The 27,041-nt window shown below is 46.3% G+C and overlaps 1 protein-coding gene across 1 annotated transcript in view; it reads left to right on the forward strand.

Moving 5' to 3' along the window:
- Positions 1 to 2,969: 2,969 nt before the first annotated feature.
- LOC141164575 (pepsin A-like) overlaps positions 2,970 to 27,041 on the forward strand; it is a 224,975-nt gene continuing 200,903 nt past the window's right edge. Inside the window, exons 1-4 of the mRNA XM_073649973.1 lie at positions 2,970 to 3,126; positions 12,511 to 12,667; positions 17,043 to 17,160; positions 17,242 to 17,360. Coding sequence (XP_073506074.1) covers positions 3,074 to 3,126; positions 12,511 to 12,667; positions 17,043 to 17,160; positions 17,242 to 17,360 — 447 coding nt within the window. The 5' untranslated portion in view covers positions 2,970 to 3,073. The remainder of the gene's footprint in view (positions 3,127 to 12,510; positions 12,668 to 17,042; positions 17,161 to 17,241; positions 17,361 to 27,041) is intronic.

Raw genomic sequence — 27,041 nt, forward strand, 5'->3', positions numbered from 1 at the left:
GGATGTGTTCCATCCCAAGGTCCGACTGGGTCCGGGCTTCCACTATGTTTACCCAGTGTGCCGTCAGGGAGATGTACCATCCCTGGCCACAATCACTTGTCCACGTGTCCGTTGTCAGATGGACTCTCCCAGTAACTGCGTTGTTGAGGGCACGGCAGATGTTTTGGGACACGTGCTTGTGTAGTGCAGGGATGGCACACCGGGCAAAATAGTGTAGACTGGGGACCGAATACCAAGGGACGGCCACCACCATAAGGTTGCGGAAGGATTCAGTCTCTGCCAGCCTAAAAGGCAGCATTTCCAACGCAAGCAGTCGTGAAATGTGCGAATTTAGGACTGTGGCCTGTGGGGCGTTGGCTGCGAATTTCCGCTTTCGTTCAAAGGTCTGGGATATGGACAATTGAACGCAGCGGTGGTACGTGGATGTCGATGCTGTTTCTTGAGAAACTGCCATAACAAGTGAAGACTGAGAGGAGGGGGGCATCTTTGCATGCAGTATGGACAGGGGATTGCCTTGCACGCACAACAGAGGGTTCTATTGCACGCACAACAGCGGAAGAAGCAATGGTGACACCCGCTGACACTGGTCGTGGACCCTGGGGTTCGCCCCACAAAGTCGGGTGCTTTTGCTGTTGCCTGCCTTCTGTGTGCGGCCACCACACTGCTTCTTCCTGCTTGTTGGGGTGCTGCTGGCCTCGCTCTGCATGTCTTCCTGCCACGTTGGGTCAGTTACTAGATCATCCACCACCTCCTCCTCTTCCACTTGCGCACCACGATCCTCCTCCTCACTTCCTGGCAATTGTGTCTAGTCATCGTCCACCTCTTGTGACAAATTGCCAGCGTCGACTTCCTGTGGCCGTGGCTGTTCAAATATTTGGGCATCGCTACATAGGATCTCCTCTTCCACCACTTCAAGCGTAGCAGGCGAGGGGCACAAATCTAGAAATGGACCAGTGAACAGCTCTCCAGAGTGTCCAAGTGTGGGATCAGTTGCTGTCTGACGACACTCGACATGGTGGGAGGAAGGAGCATCAGGGTGAGGAGGAGTATGCAGTCGAGACTCAAGGCTACTAAGATTTGACCGTGTGGAAGAGAGACCGGAGGTGGTGGTGCCCAGGTAACTGGAAGTATTATCTGCTATCCAATTAATAACCTGTTCACACTGATCAGTTCGCAATACTGGTGTTGTTCTGTGCTTGCCTAGTAATTCGGTCAAGAAGTGGGAGCGAGAAGATGTGGCTGTTGGTTGTGGCACATTTTCACCTTGGCCACGGCCCCGTCCTCTACACGCACCATCACCAGAACGTCCAGTTCCACGTCCCTTGCCACGCGCCTTGCCCATTGTAAATGAAGTAAAATAGCTTACACTCGCACTATCAATGGAAAAAGAGTAATAAAAAGTAGATTAGAACAGTGGGAGAGGAAAACCACAGTTCTATTTCTCTGGCCTACACCGGACTCTTTTAAACAATCTGAACAATCAGGAGACACTATTACTGTTTTTCTTTACGGAAAAAATACCAAAAGCTGAATAATAGAGACTTCTTACTGTGGAACAGCAAAACCACAGTAATAATTTACTGGTGTATACCAGACTTTTTTAAATATATATATTTGCGGCTGAACAGTGAGCGACACACTCAAACTGTTTTTTTTTGTTGGTACAAATGGCCCAAAAGTGGATAATACAGAGGTTTGGAACTGCGAAACCACACTTCTGTTTCTCTGGCCTACACCAGACTATTTTCAACAGATATATTTGTGTTTGAACTGTCACACACTTTTTTTTTTGGGGGGGGGGGGGGGGGTGGACACCAAAAGGTTAATAAGACGGGTATTTGTACAGTGTGAAGGAGGAAAAAAAAAGAGGATTTAGATGAAAAAAAAAGGATTTTTCCTGGCCCCCGAGACCTGGAGCTAAGTCCAGCAATTTCAGCAGCAGGAGCACACAGGACTGTAATGCAGCGTTTGCTGGTGTAACCACTGTGTCTCCTATACAGCCTGCCTGCCTGGTATCTGGGATGGATATTAGTCCTGAGAAGGACTGTTTGTTTGATCTGGCAGCCTTTACAGACCCTACACTAACTATTTCACAGTATAAATCTCTCCCTAGCTCAGCAGCGCTGTCCCTACACTGTCTGATCCCGGGCGACTGTGTCCAAGATGGCGGCGCCCGGTTTTAAATACTCGAGGTGACGCTGTGCGGCCAGCCAATCACTGTAATGCCCACAAACATGGCTGTGGCATTACAGTGACTGGCTGGCAATCCCTGCATGATCATTGGCTCTGTAAAGAGTGCCAAACGTGCAGGGAGGAGACCCGAGCTCCCGCCCGAGTAACCTGGAAATGCTCGGTGCTCGCCGAACATCCCGAGTAGTGAGATGCTCAGGCGAGTACCGAGCAGTGTTGAGCATGCTCGCTCAACACTAGTCATAACAGAAAGCCCCCGAAATGTCCGTCTACATATAGGACCTGTGGAAACGCTCATCATCTGCTCAGCACACTGCTCCCCTTCATGATGAAAGCTTCCTTAGGAGTTGTGGTCTTAATGGGATGAGCGTTGCCATCAGCCGGGGGGTCCCAAGTCCTTGCCTGATCCCTTTTATCCCGTTCAGCCATGTTTTCTGCTGTGATTGTGATCACCCTTTTCATTCTCTTCTCCTTCCAGGACGTGGACTTATTCTCCTCGCCTCCCACAGAGCTCCTTGTCATTTCTCCGACCTCTGACGACGTGTTGATCTTTCCGATGGCGGCTTCGTGTTCTGACTGCGAGGTGGATTGCTTTCTTGTTTGGTTTATACTTTGTCATTTGCTCTCAATTCTTTATTCAAACAGATTTGATAAAAGGTTGATAACAACCTGAGACCTTTATCCCAAAGCCATGGAAGCCTCCTGTAGACCGAGGCCAAGACGATACCACCTGGGTAGACTATTCTTGCAGGTATGGACTGAGGAACCAATCACTGTGCTTAATGGTAGAAAACAGCAGGCGAGGGCGTGTGTGTGAATAAGGCTGGATGAAAGTCACTGGATCAGACGTTTCCAGCCCAGTGAAGAGCACACTCCGGCCATCATGAAGCTCCTGCTGCTCGTAGTTCTCATGGCTATTGCTGAAGCTCTGGTGCAGTAAGTCCCGTTCATTCCGCCTCTGTGCTCTGCGAATAGGATTGATGCAGCAGTGATGGCCGGTACTAGTGACGGTCAGTGACGGCCGGTACTAGTGACGGTCAGTGACGGCCGGTACTAGTGACGGTCAGTGACGGCCGGTACTAGTGGCGGTCAGTGACGGCCGGTACTAGTGGCGGTCAGTGACGGCCGGTACTAGTGGCGGTCAGTGACGGCCGGTACTAGTGGCGGTCAGTGACGGCCGGTGCTAGTGGCGGTCAGTGACGGCCGGTGCTAGTGGCGGTCAGTGACGGCCGGTGCTAGTGGCGGTCAGTGACGGCCGGTGCTAGTGGCGGTCAGTGACGGCCGGTGCTAGTGGCGGTCAGTGACGGCCGGTGCTAATGGCGGTCAGTGACGGCCGGTACTAGTGGCGGTCAGTGACGGCCGGTACTAGTGGCGGTCAGTGACGGCCGGTACTAGTGGCGGTCAGTGATATTGGACTGTGGTCTGAAGAGCTCAGTCACTCAGCCAGTGAGGAGGACAGGTCCGACATTAGGAGACGCACCATGCTGCTATTGGGGCAAGTAATAACCAGCAGGAACACATGTCTGTGCTTCTGTACAGAGACAGGACCCTGCCCCTGAAGCCTGAGGGGGTCAAAGCATGAGGACGAATGTGGGCTACGAGGAAGGAGAATCCTACTACTGAATGTCTTCATTCCTGACCACCACAGTATAATATATATGTACATGGAGACTGTCAGGAGTTGTGTGCTTTCCCCCTGCACTGTGTGAGGTGATGTAATACTCTCTTTGGACTCTGGTAGAATTCGGACTCAATTCAGTATTTGATTCACTGGGGGGGTCCAGTCCTGAGCAGAGGTTCTGGGTCACGAGAGGTAATATAGATCCCAATCTTCTCATTGCTGAGTTATATAAGAGGTTTCTGGACAAGGTGGGTGATGAGAGTCCGGAGGTCTCTCCTTTGGAGGGGGCTACTGTTATGAATCATGGTTCTGTGCTCCCACCTGGGAATGAATTAGGTCTGGTGCTGTCCTACTCCAGTCGCAGGTGCTGCCATTGTCCTGACCCTGGAAGCAGAGTTACTACTCGTGCAGGGAAACTGTCCGATCTTGTGTGGCGTCACCTTCTGGTGTTGTGAAATGTGTCAGGACACGGTATACCTTGTCTCTCACTGATTTCTCTGCCCAGGAAAGATGGGACTCTGTCTTCTCTGGTTGCCAGGCAATACAGGACTCTGTTTTTTCTGCCACTAAGCAACGGTGGGATTTTTTCCAGTCTTCTGTTGATGCTAACAGGGAGTGGCTGTCTGGGGATGATTGGGAGGTAATCCACACCTGATCATTAGGCCGGCTATATAATCCTGCTCTCTGCTCAGTCCTTTGCTGTTTATTGCATTTCCCTATGTGCTTGGTGATGCGTGGTGCTAGCATTTGTCTTGCTATCTTTTCAGAGGTTCTCATTTTCTCTTCTAGTTTTACTAACCTGGCTCTTGACTAGGCACCAGTCACGTCACCAGATGCCCGCTGTCTGGTGACAGTGGGCCTGGGAAGGGCTCTGCCAAAGTCCCCCTCCATTTGCTGGGAGCTGGGTGAAGAGTATTCCCGGCCCTCAATAGCTCGCCTAGTTGGGCAGCTTGTGCCAATGTGTCTGTGACTGCGCCTTTGCTGGTTTGGTGTCAGTCTTGCTGGATCCCTCTGCGAAGCGCATAGCACCTTCCCACCACCCTGACAGACTGAGGATCCTGCTTTTCTACCCCCCGAAACATGTTGTGGGACATACCTTCCCACCCCTCTGACAGGCTATGGGCACTGCTTTCCCATTATCCTGACAGACAGTTGAACACCTTTTCTCTCACCCTGACTGGTTGTTGGACACACTTTCCCACCATCCGGACATGCTGGGGATAAGACCTTCTCCGTGCCCCCTTGTTACTTCAGGAGCTGTGTTAATTATGGGACACCTAGCACTGGCCATGTCACAGTCCTTCGTGACACTGGTCAGCTGCATACGACCACCTTCCTTATGATCCCCATGCTTCTCCCCATCCTCGCCTGTTACCTCTGAAGTCGTGTTAATCATGGGGCAGCTACCACCGGCCATGTCACTATCCGCCTTGACACTGGTCAGCTGCCAGGGACCACCTGTTTCATGATCTCTGTGCCTGTCCCCATCGACCTTAGCACTTGTTGCTGAGGATCCCTTAAAATGAGTCAGACCATCACCCCACAGCATGAAATACCAGGTCTGGAAGGATTGTCAGTAATGTATCGGGCAACCAACTGTCCCAGGTCGGTTCCCAATTACACACTTGTGAGAAGGTTCTCGGACACCCCCACTTCCCTCAATCCCCTCCCTGCACGATAATCCAGGAAAAGCCTGGCCATTGGTAATGGACGGCGAACACACCCAAACTCTGTGACAGTCAGAGTCTTCCCAGGGATGAGTTCTTCCGGTAACACAAACTCAGGGTGAATGAGGGTTTGTTCTGCATCGGTGTCCTTGAGCCCAACAGTGACTGTGTTGCCCACAGTAACTGGTTGAAAATTTTCATGGGCTCTCCCAACCGGCCCTCCCACAAAAAGAATAGCTGCAGTAGGACCCTGGGCCTCAGGTGTGGGGTTTATCTTCTGCCTCTCTGGGCAGATGAGACTGATGTGACTAGTTCAGTCGCAGGTATAGAACTGGTGGGAGTCAGATGCCGGCTGGGTGCTGGAAGATAGGGCAGGACCTCATGAAGATCGTCTGGCAGGGGCATTGGTGGTGGTTTGCCTCCTATCCAGCTGGAGACGGCTGACTTCCGCTTCTCAGGGGTGCGGTTGACCCCATAGGTGTTTGCAATCTGAGCTGCTTCAGCGGCTTAGTTTGTCTCCCGATCCAGCACAAACTGTCTCACCTTCACAGGGCAAAGATGAAGAAATTGGTCCTTCACCATCAAATCCTTCAGGTCCTCAAAGGTGGTGACTGACAGTCCTTGGACTAACTGCTCAAAGTTGGTTCTGAGCCCGTCTACCACGTCACTGTAGGTGTCATGTGGTCCACGCTGGAGGGTCTGGAACTTTTTGCGGTATACCTCTGGAATCAGCTGGTACTTCTTTATCAGGGCCTGTTTGATAGCCTCATAGTCTCCATCTTGGTCTCTAGAAGTAGAGCTGAACATCTCTAGAGTTTTGCCTCTGAGCCCTGGGGTTAGTCATTGGGCCCACTGATCCGCAGACAACTGGCACTGTCTGCAGGCCTTTTCAAACCCCCGCATAAATATGTCCAAGTCCTTGTTCCTTTCCTTTTTCCTGAGGAAAATTCTCAGGATGGAGTTTAAAGTTGTGGGCATGGCTGGACTCACTGTTCCATGAGGTGGATGGCTCCTTCTGTATTCGGACTAACTCCATCTTGTACAGACGCTCGTCTTGATGATCTCGCTCAGCTCTCTCAGCTCTTGGTTGGTTTGGGCCTGTTGCTCTGCTCCTTCTTAAAATCGCAGAATCAGCTTCAGATGTCTCTCACGATCGTCTGCATCGAGTTTCTCCAAGGCCATCTGCAGGTGGGGGTCCACACTACCCAGGATGTGGGTATGGCTGCCATTCACAGGTGGGACCTCTGCAGCAGCGCCACCTAAGCATTGGCCGGCCTGCCCTTCCTCAGGGTTTCGGTGACTAACGGGCTCAGCGGCACCTTACAACAGTTTAGCAATCATTTGGTTCTTGGTTTTGCCCTTGGAGTCAATCTGTCTCATGTACAGAGAGCAATGAAAGTGTCCTTGGACTGCTGGTGATTAACAGGGCTCGTAGCCATCATTGTCAAACAAAAGATAGGACAGAAAAACAAGAGAGAGGGGAGGGTGTAACTGCTACACTGTACAGTACAGTAATGTCCCAGATAAAAAATAATAAAACACCGAGTCTGATTCCTCAAAACTCTACACAGAATTCTCGCAAGAACCGTGAAAGTTTTCAGTGACAGGAATGATTGCTTAATCCAGCCACTGATGTTCTATAATATCCCACCGCTGCCACCAATTTGTCACGCTATCACAGCTTGGGTGGTCACACAGAACCACCTGCTGTAATCTTCTGAGCGAACAGGTCTCTGCTGCCTCCTATTGTCCAGACAATTGCAAGATTGGTCGACGATTAACGGAGGAGGCCTCAGGCTGTTTCCACTAATATGCCGGTGTGACAATACAGCCTATAATCTTAATAAGCCAGACGTTTAGATTTCTTAAGCCAGAAGAAATACACTATTATCTATGTGTATTTATGTGCCTGGTCAATAAGGACAGACCAGTATTTGTATAACCCTGATTGTTGTCTCCTCTTTGATTCTGAAACAATAATGTTGATTTAAAGATCCCACTGTTTCCACCAAAATGTGAAGACCCGGGGTCTTCTGTGGGCGTAACACTACTCAGACGACACAGGGTGAGGGTAGAACAGCGTGGCAATACTTTATTGAGCCACAATATTGAACCTGGCGGGTTAGGAAGCTAGCAGTCCATAGAGAGTTTCCATGAGGGACCCACCGGTCGCCTGGCCCCATGGAAACTCTCTTCTTCCCCTCTTCTCTGTGGGGGCCCGCCAGAAGCGGGGGGCCACTGGTTGAGGTAGTTGGCCCTGGAAGTCCCTAAAGTCACAGCTGTTCTATCCCAGGTGGGCCAGCGGAAGGGTGAGACTGTGTAATATTTTACCATCTTGGGTACTTGCTGGAACTGTTCTGTGTGTTTATTGTCCACTTTATGGTTCATTAAAGTATTGCCACGCTGTTCTACCCTCATCATGTGTTGTCTGAGTAGTGTTACGCTCACGGAAGACACCAGGTCTTCACAGCCGGTTATTGGGAAACTAACAGTGATCATATGGTGTATACTCCTCTGGATTCCAATGCATGGAATATGTATATACCCCAGTAACTGTCCCTGCTAACTCCACGAAAATACCAGAGAGATTATTAGCTGCCACCACCAGTCATTTTTACAGGCTGACTGGAGGCCTAGTTTCTGGTAGCGTATGGCTACGAGGCGCGGTTTACAGAACTAACAGAACAGAATTATTAAATGTCATATTTAATCCAAAAGAGGCAGTGCTTATAAAATAATATACAAAGATTTTACAAAGGGAACAAAACAATATAGCATACACCGTTCTATAAAATAAAATGGATAAAACAAAAGAAACTTACTACGCTGCTCGCAGAGATGAGTCAGATAGCGGACGGAAGCAATCCAGTTGAAAACGTCTTGTTAACGGGATCAAGCCTGCACTGACATGTATCTTCCTCAGCATTGAACACAGATCATAATTTGCTTTGATCTTTTATGAGAACCTGAGTTACACCCACACACACCCCATGATGACCTCATGTGGTCTGGGTTGTGGATTGTTCTCACCCCTTCATGATTTTATGAAATCCCCAACTTATGCGATAACTCCTCTCCAGATGATTGCAGACATTTGAGATCGCCACCATATTTTTCATTCGGATCTTATCTGTATTCAGAAACCAAACATGACATGGCTGTTGTCAGTTATCTGTACACTATTTAGGCAGGTGTCACAATTATGAAACAATATGCATATTCTTCCTCTATTAGCCCTGAAGCCGAAAATGTATGCCCCATCACTATCATAATAATAATAATAATAATAATAATAATAATTTTTATTTATATAGCGCCAACATATTCCGCAGCACTTTACAATTAAGTAGGGACATGTACAGACAATACAAACAATACGATGTAACACATTTCAACAGTTACAGGGGCAGTGAGGGTCTGGTTACTAGCAAACTTAGAATCTATATGGAAATAGGTGGACACAATAGGTAGAACATGGTCATCAGCCAGTATCTGTCTAAGTGCAGTTACCGTGTGCTATTTGGTACATGGAGGATGTGGAGACAGATGAATACGCAGGGGCAGATTAAGATTAATATTTAGGAGGGAACAGGGGAGAGTTAGGTTGGTGAGTTGAGGTGGTAGGCTTGTCTAAATGTATTTTTAAAGCATGCTTAAAAACATGAGTGCTAGATATTAGTCTGATGGTTTGGGGCAGTGCATTCCAGAAAACTGGTGCAGCACGAGAGAAGTCTTTGAGGCGAGGTTCGGATTATGGAGGATGTTAGTCTTGGATCAGTTGCAGAACAGAGGACAGAGGAAGGGTGATAGACAGAAAAGAGGGATGAGATATACCGTGATGCAGCATTATGGAGAGCTTTGTGAGTGAGAGAGATGAGATTGTATTATATTCTGTGAATGGGTAACCAGTGCAATGACTGGCACAGGGTAGAGGCGTCAGTGAAGTGGCTTGATAGAAATATGACCCTGGCTGCTGATTCAGAATGGATTGGAGAGAAGAGATTTTGGTTAGAAGGAGACTGATCAGTAGAGAGTTGCAGTAGTCCAGACGAGAGTGAATAAGACCGACAGTAAGAGTTTTTGCAGTATCAAAGGTAAGAAAAGTTTGGATTCTGCAGATGTTTTTAAGATGCAGGTGACGAGAGCGAGTGAGTGATTGTATATGGGGAATAAAGGAAAGTTGTGTGTCAAATATTACTTCAAGACAGTGGGCTTGCTGCTTGGGAGTTATGGTGGCACCACCCAAGGAAATTGCAAATTCAGGTATAGGTAGGTTAGTAGAGGGAGGAAAAACAAGGAGTTCAGTTTTGAAGAGATTCAGTTTCAGATAGAGGGAGGACATGATGTTAGAGACAGAAGAAAGACAAGCACTGGTATTTTGTATTAGAGTGGGGGTGATTTCAGGGGAAGAAGTGTATAGTTGGGTCTCATCAGCATAGAGATGATGCTGGAAACCAAATCTGCTGATGGTTTGTCCAATAGCGGCAGTATACAAAGAGAAGAGGAGAGTAAAGGAAGATTATTGACCGGTCTGTAGTTAGCAGCGCAGTGCTGATGGCTTTTTAAGTAAAGGGGTTATAATGGCATGTTTGAGTGAAGAGGGAAAGATATCTGAAGAAAGAGAGAGGTTAAATATTCTAGTTAGGTGGGTATTGACAGCTGGGGAAAGGGACTGAAGGAGATGTGAGTGAATAGGGTCACTGTTGCAGGTTGTAGGCGAGAAGAAGCGAGGAGTTTGTTCACTTCTTCTGTGACCGGCTCGAAGATGGAAAGTGAACTTGAGGTGCAAGAGGGAAGGAGATCCAGGCTCTGAGGGGGTTATGCAAAGATATGTTGATGGATATGATAGATTTTCTTGTAGGAAATAAGTGGCTAGATCGTCGGTGCTGAGGTTGGTGACAGGGGTCTGTACTTTAAGGCTCAGGAGGGAGTGGAAAGTTTCAAAGAGTCATTAAGGATTGCTGGCTAGAGATGTGATGAGGGTGGTAAAGTAGACTTGTTTAGCCAGATGGAGAGCAGAGTTATAGGCTTTGAGCATAAATTTATAGTGGATGAAGTCTTCTGCTGAAAGTGATTTTCTCCACAGACGCTCAGCACAACTTGAGCAGTACTGGAGAAAACATGTTTGTAAAGTGTGCCAGGGCTGCCATCGTCTATACCAGGTCATTCTGCGTGTAGCAGGAGCTGCTTCATCCAGGGCGCTCTGCAATGTGTTGTTATAATGTGACAATGCTGAGTCTGGACAGGAGAGCGAGGAGAAGGCAGCTAAAGATGACCGTAGATTGTTCGGATTGATACAAACTACGATATTCAACCTTTTCTTTAGGAAACATCTCTTTTCACGGTGAAGCTGTTGTGATGAATGTAATGTGTATAGTGGGTGACAATAGATATCTTCAAAGGCTGTGAGATATTCACATTAATCCACTTAAAAAGCCTTTTCCTGTCTTAACTATTTTTCCAATCTGTAACTCTTTGTCCATGCACAATATACATCCTCGTTCAGTCACCGGGGCACTGCTGGGGTCCTTCACTTCACAAAGGGACTGCCTTCATATTAATTAAGATGGTTCATTGTCTTTGTCTCCAATCTATACATCACAGTCTTACTCATTTCCCATATGTTACATTTTGTAAGTCACATCTAAGAGCCTTAGACTGTCAGCTTTTGTCTTATACTGCAACTCTATGTGAGAGGAAAAAGAAGGGGGAGAATGTACCTCTCTAGTGTGACTGCAGATATGTTAATATTTTCTATGACACACATCTTCTATGACAATTCACAATATCTTCATTCCTGACGATCACAGGAGTTTGATATCGCTGTCATATTTTTTATCGGGATTTTACCTTTCCTTGGATAGGAAACATGGCATGGCTGTTGTCGGCGATCTGGTTACTATTGATTTGGAGCTTATAAGGATTTGTCACAGTTATGAAAAAATATGCATATTCTTCCCCTATTAGGCCTGAAGTTGAAAATGTATGTCTCAGCAATATCAGACCTATACAAACTCCAATATTCATAACTATTCATCGGCGATACAAAGCCTGGGGAAGTTTTTTCCATCATAGCAGATCATCCTGGAGCAGAGCCTACTTCTCCTCCCTTAATCAAACAAATCCCAGCCTTCATGTCTATTCCCAGCAAATATACCAGTCTTAATTACCTGTCCACACCAGGGAGTCTGAGCTTTCAAAAATAATTTTAATTTGTTCGTATCTATACATAATTTCCTTATATGTCAACTGTGCAATTCTACTTTAAAGAGGCTCTTAGATTGCAAGCTCCTTCTCCTTGAGAAATTCTGTGTGAGGGGGGAGGGGAGAATGCCCCCTCCCGGGATATGTGTTATGGGTTTTAATTCTTTCAATGATACCCCTGCTATACATAGGGCGGCTGAGCTGTCACTCACTGTGTCCCTGGATGGTGGCCTCTCCTACATTACACGGGACGGAGGCCTCTCCTACATTACACGGGACGGAGGCCTCTCCTACATTACAGCGGTCGCGTAACCCATCACGTCTAAATGATGTCATGGAAGGTCCTTTTAGACCATCGTGAGCCGCCGGGGAGACCGGAGAAGGACACCAGGGGCCATCAGGAGGTAAGTATAATGTATATTTTTTATTTTATTCTTTTTTTTCTTTTTACAGGTACTATGGTACCCGGGTCCGGGGGAGAGTCTCCCGTCCTCCACACCCGGGTACCATCCGCACATTGAACCGTGTGATATCCGCACGTACCGATGTAGTCATGCGGATATTATGCGATTCAATGCAAGTCAATAGTGGCGAAAATGCCGCGATTATGCAAAATAATTGGTAGTGCTGCCGATTTTTCCGCAATGATAATCCGCAGCGGAAATTTCCGCAGCGTGTGCACAGCAGATGTGGATTATCATTGGGGAACATGGCAGACCTTCTACCATGTGTTTTTGGATTCTGTATGTGTATCTCCATCATTCAAGTATACATTCTTGGTCTTGTATAACGATTTTGTCATCAATATATGATACTATATATTTCTAGTGTTCCCCTGATCAGAAGAAAGTCCCTGAGGAGGACTCTACAAGAACATGGTCTTCTGAGTGAAGGTCTCTCTTATGAGCACGATCTCTACAGTAAATATATCCCAGAGGATGAGGAGGAGGAGGCCGCCATGGAGCCATTACTCAACTACATGGATGTAAGTGAAGGCTGATTCTCTCTGTAAAGTCCACATCCATATTAATCATCATGGTCCATCACATATATATACTGAGTATATACTGTAGAGGGTCCACATCCATATTAATGATCATGGTCCATCACATATATATATACTGAGTATATACTGTAGAGGGTCTACATCCATATTAATGATCATGGTCCATCACATATATATATACTGAGTATATACTGTAGAGGGTCTACATCCATATTAATGGCCATGGTCCATCTTATATACAGTACAGACCAAAAGTTTGGACACACCTTCTCATTTAAAGATTTTTCTGACTATAAAAATTGTACATTCACACTGAAGGCATCAAAACTATGAATTAACACATGTGGAATTATATACTTAACAAAAAAGTGTGAAACAACTGAAAATATGTCTTATATTCTAGGTTCTTCAAAGTAGCAACCTTTTGCTTTGATGACAGCTTTGCACACTCTTGGCATTCTCTTGATGAGCTTCAAGAGGTAGTCACCGGAAATGGTCTTCCAACAATCTTGAAGGAGTTCCCAGAGATGCTTAGCACTTGTTGGCCCTTTTGCCTTCACTCTGCGGTCCAGCTCACCCCAAACCATCTCGATTGGGTTCAGGTCTGGTGACTGTGGAGGCCAGGTCATCTGGCGTAGCATCCCATCACTCTCCTTCTTGGTCAAATAGCCCTTACACAGCCTGGAGGTGTGTTTGTGGTCATTGTCCTGTTGAAAAATAAATGATGGTCCAACTAAACGCAAACCGGATGGAATAGCATGCCGCTGCAAGATGCTGTGGTAGCCATGCTGGTTCAGTATGCCTTCAATTTTGAATAAATCCCTAACAGTGTCACCTGCAAAGCCCCCCCACACCATCACACCTCCTCCTCCATGCTTCACGGTGGGAACCAGGCATGTAGAGTCCATCCGTTCACCTTTTCAGCGTCGCACAAAGACACGGTGGTTGGAACCAAAGATCTCAAATTTGGACTCCTCAGACCAAAGCACAGATTTCCACTGGTCTAATGTCCATTCCTTGTGTTCTTTAGCCCAAACAAGTCTCTTCTGCTTGTTGCCTGTCCTTAGCAGTGGTTTCCTAGCAGCTATTTTACCATGAAGGCCTGCTGCACAAAGTCTCCTCTTAACAGTTGTTGTAGAGATGTGTCTGCTGCTAGAACTCTGTGTGGCATTGACCTGGTCTCTAATCTGAGCTGCTGTTAACCTGCGATTTCTGAGGCTGGTGACTCAGATAAACTTATCCTCAGAAGCAGAGGTGACTCTTGGTCTTACTTTCCGGGGGCGGTCCTCATGTGAGGCAGTTTCTTTGTAGCGCTTGATGGTTTTTGCAACTGCACTTGGGGACACTTTCAAAGTTTTCCCAATTTTTCGCACTGACTGACCTTCATTTCTTGAAGTAATGATGGCCACTCGTTTTTCTTTACTTAGAATTTATATTATGGCAAGAAAAAAGCAGCTAACAGTCTATTCAGTAGGACTATCAGCTGTGTATCCACCAGACTTCTGCACACTACAACTGATGGTCCCAACTCCATTTATAAGGCAAATCCCACTTATTAAACCTGACAGGGCACACCTGTGAAGTGAAGACCATTTCTGGTGACTACCACTTGAAGCTCATCAAGAGAATGCCAAGAGTGTGCAAAGCAGTCATCAAAGCAAAAGGTGGCTACTGTGAAGAACCTAGAATATAAGACATATTTTCAGTTGTTTCACACTTTTTTGTTAAGTATATAATTCCACATGTGTTAATTCATAGTTTGATGCCTTCAGTGTGAATGTACAATTTTCATAGTCATGAAAATACAGAAAAATCTTTAAATGAGAAGGTGTGTCCAAACTTTTGGTCTGTACTGTATACTGAGTATATACTGTAGAGGGTCCACATCCATATTAATGATCATGGTCCATCACATATATATATATACCTAGTCTCTCTCTCGTGAAGAGTGTAAGTTCTTATGGTCAGTGGGGTCCTCTCTCTCTCTCCTGTAGAGTGTAAGCTCTTATGGTCAGTGGAGTCCTCTCTCTCCTGTAGAGTGTAAGCTCTTATGGTCAGTGGGGTCCCCTCTCTCCTGTAGTGTGTAAGCTCTTATGGTCAGTGGGGTCCTCTCTCTCCTGTAGAGTGTAAGCTCTTATGGTCAGTGGGGTCCTCTCTCTCCTGTAGAGTGTAAGCTCTTATGGTCAGTGGGGTCCTCTCTCTCCTGTAGAGTGTAAGCTCTTATGGTCAGTGGGGTCCCCTCTCTCCTGTAGTGTGTAAGCTCTTATGGTCAGTGGGGTCCTCTCTCTCTCTCCTGTAGAGTGTAAGCTCTTATGGTCAGCGGGGTCCTCTCCTGTAGAGTGTATGCTCTTATGGTCAGTGGGGTCCTCTCTCTCCTGTAGAGTGTATGCTCTTATGGTCAGTGGGGTCCTCTCTCCTGTAGAGTGTAAGCTCTTATGGTCAGAGGGGTCCTCTCTCTCCTGTAGAGTGTAAGCTCTTATGGTCAGTGGGGTCCTCTTTCTCTCCTGTAGAGTGTAAGCTCTTATGATCAGTGTGGTCCTCTCTCTCCTGTAGAGTATAAGCTCTTATGGTCAGTGCGGTCCTCTCTCTCTCCTGTAGAGTGTAAGCTCTTATGGTCAGTGGGTTCCTCTCTCTCTCCTGTAGAGTGTAAGCTCTTATGGTCAGTGGGGTCCTCTCTCTCTCCTGTAGAGTGTAAGCTCTTATGGTCAGTGGGGTCCTCTCTCTCTCCTGTAGAGTGTAAGCTCTTATGGTCAGTGCGGTCCTCTCTCTCTCCTGTAGAGTGTAAGCTCTTATGGTCAGTGGGGTCCTCTCTCTCCTGTAGTGTGTAAGCTCTTATGGTCAGTGGGGTCCCCTCTCTCCTGTAGTGTGTAAGCTCTTATGGTCAGTGAGGTCCTCTCTCTCTCTCCTGTAGAGTGTAAGCTCTTATGGTCAGTGGAGTCCTCTCTCTCTCCTGTAGAGTGTAAGCTCTTATGGTCAGTGGGGTCCCCTCTCTCCTGTAGTGTGTAAGCTCTTATGGTCAGTGGGGTCCTCTCTCTCCTGTAGAGTATAAGCTGTTATGGTCAGCTGGAACCTCTCTTTCTCCTGTAGATTGTAAGTTCTTATGGTCAGCGGGGTCCTCTCCCTCTCCTGTAGAGTGTAAGTTCTTAAGGTCAGTGGGGTCCTCTCCCTCTCCTGTAGAGTGTAAGTTCTTATGGTCAGTGGGGTCCTCTCTCTCTCCTGTAGAGTGTAAGCTCTTATGGTCAGTGGGGTCCTCTCTCTCTCCTGTAGAGTGTAAGCTCTTATGGTCAGTGGGGTCCTCTCTCTCTCCTGTAGAGTGTAAGCTCTTATGGTCAGTGGAGTCCTCTCTCTCTCCTGTAGAGTGTAAGCTCTTATGGTCAGTGGGGTCCTCTCTCTCTCCTGTAGTGTGTAAGCTCTTATGGTCAGTGGGTTCCTCTCTCTCTTCTGTAGAGTGTAAGCTCTTATGGTCAGTGGGTTCCTCTCTCTCTTCTGTAGAGTGTAAGCTCTTATGGTCAGTGGGTTCCTCTCTCTCTTCTGTAGAGTGTAAGCTCTTATGGTCAGTGGGGTCCTCTCTCTCCTGTAGAGTGTAAGCTCTTATGGCCAGCGGGGTCCTCTCTCTCTCCTGTAGAGTGTAAGTTCTTATGATCAGCGGGGTCCTCTCCCTCTCCTGTAGAGTGTAAGTTCTTATGGCCAGCGGGGTCCTCTCTCTCTCCTGTAGAGTGTAAGTTCTTATGATCAGCGGGGTCCTCTCCCTCTCCTGTAGAGTGTAAGCTCTTATGGTCAGTGGGGTCCTCTCTCTCTCCTGTAGAGTGTAAGTTCTTATGATCAGCGGGGTCCTCTCCCTCTCCTGTAGAGTGTAAGTTCTTATGATCAGCGGGGTCCTCTCCCTCTCCTGTAGAGTGTAAGTTCTTATGGTCAGTGTGGTGCTCTCTCTCCTGTAGAGTGTAAGCTCTTATGGTCAGTGGGGTCCTCTCCCTCTCCTGTAGAGTGTAAGTTCTTATGATCAGCGGGGTCCTCTCCCTCTCCTGTAGAGTGTAAGTTCTTATGGTCAGTGTGGTGCTCTCTCTCCTGTAGAGTGTAAGCTCTTATGGTCAGTGGGGTCCTCTCTCTCTCCTGTAGAGTGTAAGTTCTTATGGTCAGAGGGGTCCTCTCTCCCCTGTAGAGTGTAAGTTCTTATGGTCAGAGGGGTCCTCTCTCCCCTGTAGAGTGTAAGCTCTTATGGTCAGTGGGGTCCTCTCTCCCCTGTAGAGTGTAAGTTCTTATGGTCAGAGGGGTCCTCTCTCTCCTGTAGAGTGTAAGCTCTTATGGTCAGTGAAGTGTATATGGTCATTATTTCCATCCTGTTTCTGTTATGTAGAACGAGTATTTCGGGCGGATCTCCATCGGTTCTCCTCCGCAGGATTTCTCTGTGGTGTTTGATACTGGATCAGCTGATTTGTGGGTCCCTTCTGTCTCCTGCTCCAGTGCCGCTTGTTGTAAGTCCGTCTCGGTGTCGGGGTTCTTCTCTTCACATATAAGATCTCCACCATTTACTTTAACCTTTTGTTTCCCCTCAGCAAATCACAATAAATTTAACCCTCGCTTGTCCTCCACATTTCAATCCACCCATGAAACTGTCTCCATCTCATATGGGACTGGAAGCATGATGGGAGTTCTGGTCTACGATACCGTGCAGGTGAGTGCATACATTTTATAGTCATCTTCTATAGGGACCAGTGTGGTACTATATATACACACAGCCATCGACTTTAGGGACCAGTGTGGTACTATATATACACAACCATCTACTATAGGGACCAGCGTGGTGCTATATATACACAGCCATCGACTATAGAGACCAGAGTGATACTATATATACACAGCCATCGACTATAGGGACCAGCGTGGTACTATATATACACAACCATCGACTATAGGGACCAGTGTGGTGCTATATATACACAGCCATCGACTATAGGGACCAGTGTGGTGCTATATATACACAGCCATCGACTATAGGGACCAGCGTGGGACTATATATACACAGCCATCGACTATAGGGACCAGCGTGGTACTATATATACACAATCATCGACTATAGGGACCAGTGTGGTGCTATATATACACACAGCCATCTACTATAGGGACCAGAGTGATACTATATATACACAGCCATCGACTATAGGGACCAGCGTGGTACTATATATACACAGCCATCGACTATAGGGACCAGCGTGGTACTATATAAACACAGCCATCGACTATAGGGACCAGCGTGGTACTATATATACACACAGCCATCGACTATAGGGACCAGTGTGGTGCTATATAAATACAGCCATCGACTATAGGGACCAGTGTGGTGCTATATAAACACAGCCATCGACTATAGGGACCAGCGTGGTGCTATATATACACAGCCTTTGACTATAGGGACCAGTGTGGTGCTATATACACACAGCCATCGACTATAGGGACCAGCGTGGTACTATATATACGCAGCCATCGACTATAGGGACCAGTGTGGTACTATACATACACAGCCATCGACTATAGGGACCAGCGTGGTGCTATATATACACAGCCATGGACTATAGGGACCAGCGTGGTGCTATATATATACACAGCCATCTACTATAGGGACCAGTGTGGTACTATATATACGCAGCCATCGACTATAGGGACCAGCGTGGTACTATACACAACCATCTACTATAGGGACCAGCGTGGTACTATATATACACAGCCATCTACTATAGGGACCAGCGTGGTGCTATATATACACAGCCATCGACTATAGGGACCAGCGTGGTACTATATATACACAGCCATCTACTATAGGGACCAGCGTGGTGCTATATACACACAGCCATCTACTATAGGGACCAGCGTGGTACTATATATATACACAGTCATCTACTATAGGGACCAGTGTGGTACTATATATACGCAGCCATCGACTATAGGGACCAGCGTGGTACTATACACAACCATCTACTATAGGGACCAGCGTGGTACTATATATACACAGCCATCTACTATAGGGACCAGCGTGGTGCTATATATACACAGCCATCGACTATAGGGACCAGCGTGATACTATATATACACAGGCATCGACTATAGGGACCAGTGTGGTGCTATATATACACAGCCATCGACTATAGGGACCAGTGTGGTACTATATATACACAGCCATCGACTATAGGGACCTGAGTGATGATATATATAAACAGCCATTGACTATAGGGACCAGCGTGATACTATATATACACAGCCATCTACTATAGGGACCAGTGTGATACTATATATATACACAGCCATTGACTATAGGGACCAGCGTGATACTATATATACACAGCCATCGACTATAGGGACCAGCGTGGTGCTATATATACACTGCCATCGACTATAGGGACCAGTGTGGTGCTATATATAAACAGCCATTGACTATAGGGACCAGCGTGATACTATATATAAACAGCCATTGACTATAGGGACCAGCGTGATACTCTATATACACAGCCATCGACTATAGGGACCAGTGTGGTGCTATATATACACAGCCATCGACTATAGGGACCAGTGTGGTGCTATATATACACAGCCATCTACTATAGGGACCAGCGTGGTACTATATATACACAGCCATCGACTATAGGGACCTGAGTGGTGCTATATATACACAGCCATCTACTATAGGGACCAGTGTGGTGCTATATATACACAGCCATCTACTATAGGGACCAGCGTGGTACTATATATACACTGCCATCGACTATAGGGACCAGCGTGGTACTATATATACACAGCCATCGACTATAGGGACCAGTGTGGTGCTATATATACACAGCCATCTACTATAGGGACCAGTGTGGTGCTATATATACACAGCCATCTACTATAGGGACCAGCGTGGTACTATATATACACTGCCATCGACTATAGGGACCAGTGTGGTACTATATATACACAGCCATCTACTATAGGGACCAGTGTGGTGCTATATATAAACAGCCATTGACTATAGGGACCAGCGTGATACTATATATAAACAGCCATTGACTATAGGGACCAGCGTGATACTCTATATACACAGCCATCGACTATAGGGACCAGTGTGGTGCTATATATAAACAGCCATTGACTATAGGGACCAGTGTGATACTATATATACACAGCCATCGACTATAGGGACCAGTGTGGTGCTATATATACACACAGCCATTGACTATAGGGACCAGCGTGATACTATATATACACAGCCTTCGACTATAGGGACCAGTGTGGTGCTATATATACACAGCCATCGACTATAGGGACCAGTGTGGTGCTATATATACACAGCCATCCACTATAGGGACCAGTGTGGTGCTATATATACGCAGCCATCGACTATAGGGACCAGTGTGGTGCTATATATACACACAGCCATTGACTATAGGGACCAGCGTGATACTATATATACACAGCCATCGACTATAGGGACCAGCGTGATACTATATATACACAGCCATCGACTATAGGGACCAGTGTGGTGCTATATATACACAGCCATCGACTATAGGGACCAGTGTGGTGCTATATATACACAGCCATCGACTATAGGGAACAGCGTGGTACTATATATACACAGCCATCTACTATAGGGACCAGCGTGATACTATATATACACAGCCATCGACTATAGGGACCAGTGTGGTGCTATATATACACAGCCATCGACTATAGGGACCAGTGTGGTGCTATATACACACAGCCATCGACTATAGGGACCAGCGTGGTACTATATATACGCAGCCATCGACTATAGGGACCAGTGTGGTACTATATATACACAGCCATGGACTATAGGGACCAGCGTGGTGCTATATACACACAGCCATCGACTATAGGGACCAGCGTGGTGCTATATATACACACAGTCATCTACTATAGGGACCAGTGTGGTACTATATATACACAGCCATCTACTATAGGGACCAGTGTGATACTATATATACACAGCCATCGACTATAGGGACCAGCGTGGTGCTATATATACACACAGTCATCTACTATAGGGACCAGCGTGGTGCTATATACACACAGCCATCGACTATAGGGACCAGCGTGATGCTATATATACACACAGTCATCTACTATAGGGACCAGTGTGATACTATATATATACGCAGCCATCGACTATAGGGACCAGCGTGATACTATATATACACAGCCATCTACTATAGGGACCAGTGTGGTGCTATATAAACACAGCCATCGACTATAGGGACCAGTGTGTTGCTATATATACACAGCCATCGACTATAGGGACCAGTGTGGTGCTATATATACACAGCCATCTACTATAGGGACCAGTGTGATACTATATATACACAGCCATCGACTATAGGGCCCAGCGTGGTGCTATATATACACAGCCATCGACTATAGGGACCAGTGTGGTGCTATATATACACAGCCATCTACTATAGGGACCAGTGTGGTACTATATATACACAGCCATCGACTATAGGGCCCAGCATGGTACTATATATACACAGCCATCCACTATAGGGACCAGCGTGGTACTATATATATGCAGCCATCGACTATAGGGACCAGTGTGGTACTATATATACACAGCCATGGACTATAGGGACCAGCGTGGTGCTATATATACACAGCCTTTGACTATAGGGACCAGTGTGGTGCTATATACACACAGCCATCAACTATAGGGACCAGCGTGATACTATACACAGCCATCTACTATAGGGACCAGCGTGGTGCTATATATACACAGCCATCTACTATAGGGACCAGCGTGGTGCTATATATACACACAGCCATCTATTATAGGGACCAGAGTGATACTATATATACACAGCCATCAACTATAGGGACCAGTGTGGTACTATATATACACAGCCATCTACTATAGGGACCAGCGTGGTGCTATATATACACAGCCTTTGACTATAGGGACCAGTGTGGTACTATATATACACAGCCATCGACTATAGGGACCTGAGTGATGCTATATATAAACAGCCATTGACTATAGGGACCAGCGTGATACTATATATACACAGCCATCGACTATAGGGACCAGTGTGGTGCTATATATACACAGCCATCGACTATAGGGACCAGTGTGGTGCTATATATACACAGCCATCGACTATAGGGACCAGTGTGGTGCTATATATACACAGCCATCGACTATAGGGACCAGCATGGTACTATATATACACAGCCATCGACTATAGGGACCAGTGTGGTGCTATATATACACAGCCATCTACTATAGGGACCAGTGTGATACTATATATACACAGCCATCGACTATAGGGCCCAGCATGGTACTATATATATACACAGCCGTCGACTATAGGGACCAGCGTGATACTATATATACACAGCCATCGACTATAGGGACCAGCGTGATACTATATATACACAGCCATCCACTATAGGGACCAGCGTGGTACTATATATACACAGCCATGGACTATAGGGACCAGCGTGGTGCTATATATACACAGCCTTTGACTATAGGGACCAGTGTGGTGCTATATACACACAGCCATCGACTATAGGGACCAGCGTGATACTATACACAGCCATCTACTATAGGGACCAGCGTGGTGCTATATATACACACAGCCATCTATTATAGGGACCAGCGTGGTACTATATATACACAGCCATCGACTATAGGGACCTGAGTGATGCTATATATAAACAGCCATTGACTATAGGGACCAGTGTGATACTATATATACACAGCCATCGACTATAGGGACCAGTGTGGTGCTATATATACACAGCCATCTACTATAGGGACCAGCGTGGTGCTATATATACGAAGCCATCGACTATAGGGACCAGCGTGATACTATATATACACAGCCATCGACTATAGGGACCAGTGTGGTGCTATATATACACAGTCATCGACTATAGGGACCAGTGTGGTGCTATATATACACAGCCATCGACTATAGGGACCAGTGTGGTGCTATATATACACAGCCATCTACTATAGGGACCAGTGTGGTGCTATATATACACAGCCATCGACTATAGGGACCAGCGTGGTACTATATAAACACAGCCATCGACTATAGGGACCAGCGTGGTACTATATATACACACAGCCATCGACTATAGGGACCAGTGTGGTGCTATATATATATACAGCCATCGACTATAGGGACCAGTGTGGTGCTATATAAACACAGCCATCGACTATAGGGACCAGCGTGGTGCTATATATACACAGCCTTTGACTATAGGGACCAGTGTGGTGCTATATACACACAGCCATCGACTATAGGGACCAGCGTGGTACTATATATACGCAGCCATCGACTATAGGGACCAGTGTGGTACTATATATACACAGCCATGGACTATAGGGACCAGCGTGGTGCTATATACACACAGCCATCTACTATAGGGACCAGCGTGGTGCTATATATACACACAGTCATCTACTATAGGGACCAGTGTGGTACTATATATACGCAGCCATCGACTATAGGGACCAGTGTGGTACTATATATACACAGCCATCGACTATAGGGACCTGAGTGATACTATATATACACAGCCATCGACTATAGGGACCAGTGTGGTGCTATATATATATACAGCCATCGACTATAGGGACCAGTGTGGTGCTATATAAACACAGCCATCGACTATAGGGACCAGCGTGGTGCTATATATACACAGCCTTTGACTATAGGGACCAGTGTGGTGCTATATACACACAGCCATCGACTATAGGGACCAGCGTGGTACTATATATACACAGCCATCGACTATAGGGACCAGTGTGGTACTATATATACACAGCCATGGACTATAGGGACCAGCGTGGTGCTATATACACACAGCCATCTACTATAGGGACCAGCGTGGTGCTATATATACACACAGTCATCTACTATAGGGACCAGTGTGGTACTATATATACGCAGCCATCGACTATAGGGACCAGTGTGGTACTATATATACACAGCCATCGACTATAGGGACCAGCGTGATACTATATATACACAGCCATCGACTATAGGGACCAGTGTGGTGCTATATATACACAGCCATCGACTATAGGGACCAGTGTGGTACTATATATACACAGCCATCGACTATAGGGACCTGAGTGATGCTATATATACACAGCCATCTACTATAGGGACCAGTGTGATACTATATATATATATACACAGCCATCGACTATAGGGACCAGCGTGGTGCTATATATAAACAGCCATCGACTATAGGGACCAGTGTGGTGCTATATATAAACAGCCATTGACTATAGGGACCAGCGTGATACTATATATACACAGCCATCGACTATAGGGACCAGTGTGGTGCTATATATACACAGCCATCGACTATAGGGACCAGTGTGGTGCTATATATACACAGCCATCGACTATAGGGACCTGAGTGATGCTATATATAAACAGCCATTGACTATAGGGACCAGTGTGATACTATATATACACAGCCATCGACTATAGGGACCAGTGTGGTGCTATATATACACACAGCCATTGACTATAGGGACCAGCGTGATACTATATATACACAGCCATCGACTATAGGGACCAGTGTGGTGCTATATATACACAGCCATCGACTATAGGGACCTGAGTGATGCTATATATAAACAGCCATTGACTATAGGGACCAGTGTGATACTATATATACACAGCCATCGACTATAGGGACCAGTGTGGTGCTATATATACACACAGCCATTGACTATAGGGACCAGCGTGATACTATATATACACAGCCATCGACTATAGGGACCAGTGTGGTGCTATATATACACAGCCATCGACTATAGGGACCAGTTTGGTGCTATATATACACAGCCATCCACTATAGGGACCAGTGTGGTGCTATATATACACAGCCATCGACTATAGGGACCAGTGTGGTGCTATATATACACAGCCATCCACTATAGGGACCAGTGTGGTGCTATATATACACAGCCATCGACTATAGGGAACAGCGTGGTACTATTTATACACAGCCATCTACTATAGGGACCAGCGTGATACTATATATACACAGCCATCGACTATAGGGACCAGTGTGGTGCTATATATACACAGCCATCGACTATAGGGAACAGCGTGGTACTATATATACACAGCCATCGACTATAGGGACCAGTGTGGTGCTATATATACACAGCCATCGACTATAGGGACCAGTGTGGTACTATATATACACAGCCATCGACTATAGGGACCAGTGTGGTACTATATATACACAGCCATCGACTATAGGGACCAGTGTCGTGCTATATATACACAGCCATTGACTATAGGGACCAGCGTGATACTATATATACACAGCCATCGACTATAGGGACCAGTGTGGTGCTATATATACACAGCCATCGACTATAGGGACCTGAGTGATGCTATATATAAACAGCCATTGACTATAGGGACCAGTGTGATACTATATATACACAGCCATCGACTATAGGGACCAGTGTGGTGCTATATATACACACAGCCATTGACTATAGGGACCAGCGTGATACTATATATACACAGCCATCGACTATAGGGACCAGCGTGATACTATATATACAAAGCCATCGACTATAGGGACCAGCGTGGTGCTATATATACACAGCCATGGACTATAGAGACCAGTGTGGTGCTATATATACACAGCCATCGACTATAGGGAACAGCGTGGTACTATATACACACAGCCATCGACTATATGGACCAGTGTAGTGCTATATATACACAGCCATCGACTATAGAGACCAGAGTGATACTATATATACACAGCCATCGACTATAGGGACCAGCGTGATACTATATATACACAGCCATCGACTATAGGGACCAGCGTGATACTATATATACACAGCCATCTACTATAGGGACCAGCGTGGTACTATATATACACAGCCATCGACTATAGAGACCAGTGTGGTGCTATATATACACAGCCATCGACTATAGGGACCAGCGTGATACTATATATACACAGCCATCGACTATAGGGACCAGTGTGGTGCTATATATGCACAGCCATCTACTATAGGGACCAGCGTGGTACTATATATACACAGCCATCTACTATAGGGACCAGCGTGGTGCTATATATACGCAGCCATCGACTATAGGGACCAGCGTGGTGCTATATATACACACAGCCATTGACTATAGGGACCAGCGTGATACTATATATAGACAGCCATCGACTATAGGGACCAGTGTGGTGCTATATATACACAGCCATCGACTATAGGGACCAGTGTGGTGCTATATATACACAGCCATCGACTATAGGGACCAGTGTGGTGCTATATATACACAGCCATCGACTATAGGGACCAGTGTGGTGCTATATATACACAGCCATCCACTATAGGGACCAGCGTGATACTATATATACACAGCCATCGACTATAGGGCCCAGCGTGGTACTATATATATTATATATACACAGCCATTGACTATAGGGCCCAGCATGGTACTATATATACACAGCCATCCACTATAGGGACCAGCGTGGTACTATATATATGCAGCCATCGACTATAGGGACCAGTGTGGTACTATATATACACAGCCATGGACTATAGGGACCAGCGTGGTGCTATATATACACAGCCTTTGACTATAGGGACCAGTGTGGTGCTATATACACACAGCCATCGACTATAGGGACCAGTGTGGTGCTATATATATACACAGCCATCGACTATAGGGACCAGTGTGGTACTATATATACACAGCCATCCACTATAGGGACCAGTGTGGTACTATATATATACACAGCCATCGACTATAGGGACCAGTGTGGTACTATATATACGCAGCCATCGACTATAGGGACCAGCGTGGTACTATACACAGCCATCTACTATAGGGACCAGCGTGGTGCTATATATACACAGCCATCGACTATAGGGACCAGTGTGGTGCTATATATATACACAGCCATCGACTATAGGGACCAGTGTGGTACTATATATACACAGCCATCAACTATAGGGACCAGTGTGGTACTATATATACGCAGCCATCGACTATAGGGACCAGCGTGGTACTATACACAGCCATCTACTATAGGGACCAGCGTGGTGCTATATATACACAGCCTTTGACTATAGGGACCAGCGTGGTACTATATATACACAGCCATCTACTATAGGGACCAGCGTGGTGCTATATATACACAGCCATCGACTATAGGGACCTGAGTGATGCTATATATAAACAGCCATTGACTATAGGGACCAGCGTGATACTATATATACACAGCCATCGACTATAGGGACCAGTGTGGTGCTATATATACACAGCCATCACTATAGTGACCAGTG

The sequence above is a fragment of the Phyllobates terribilis genome, unplaced genomic scaffold (assembly GCF_046119375.1).
Source record: "Phyllobates terribilis strain yellow unplaced genomic scaffold, ASM4611937v1 Scaffold_1__5_contigs__length_1240528914, whole genome shotgun sequence".
NCBI classification, from domain to species: Eukaryota; Metazoa; Chordata; class Amphibia; order Anura; family Dendrobatidae; genus Phyllobates; species Phyllobates terribilis.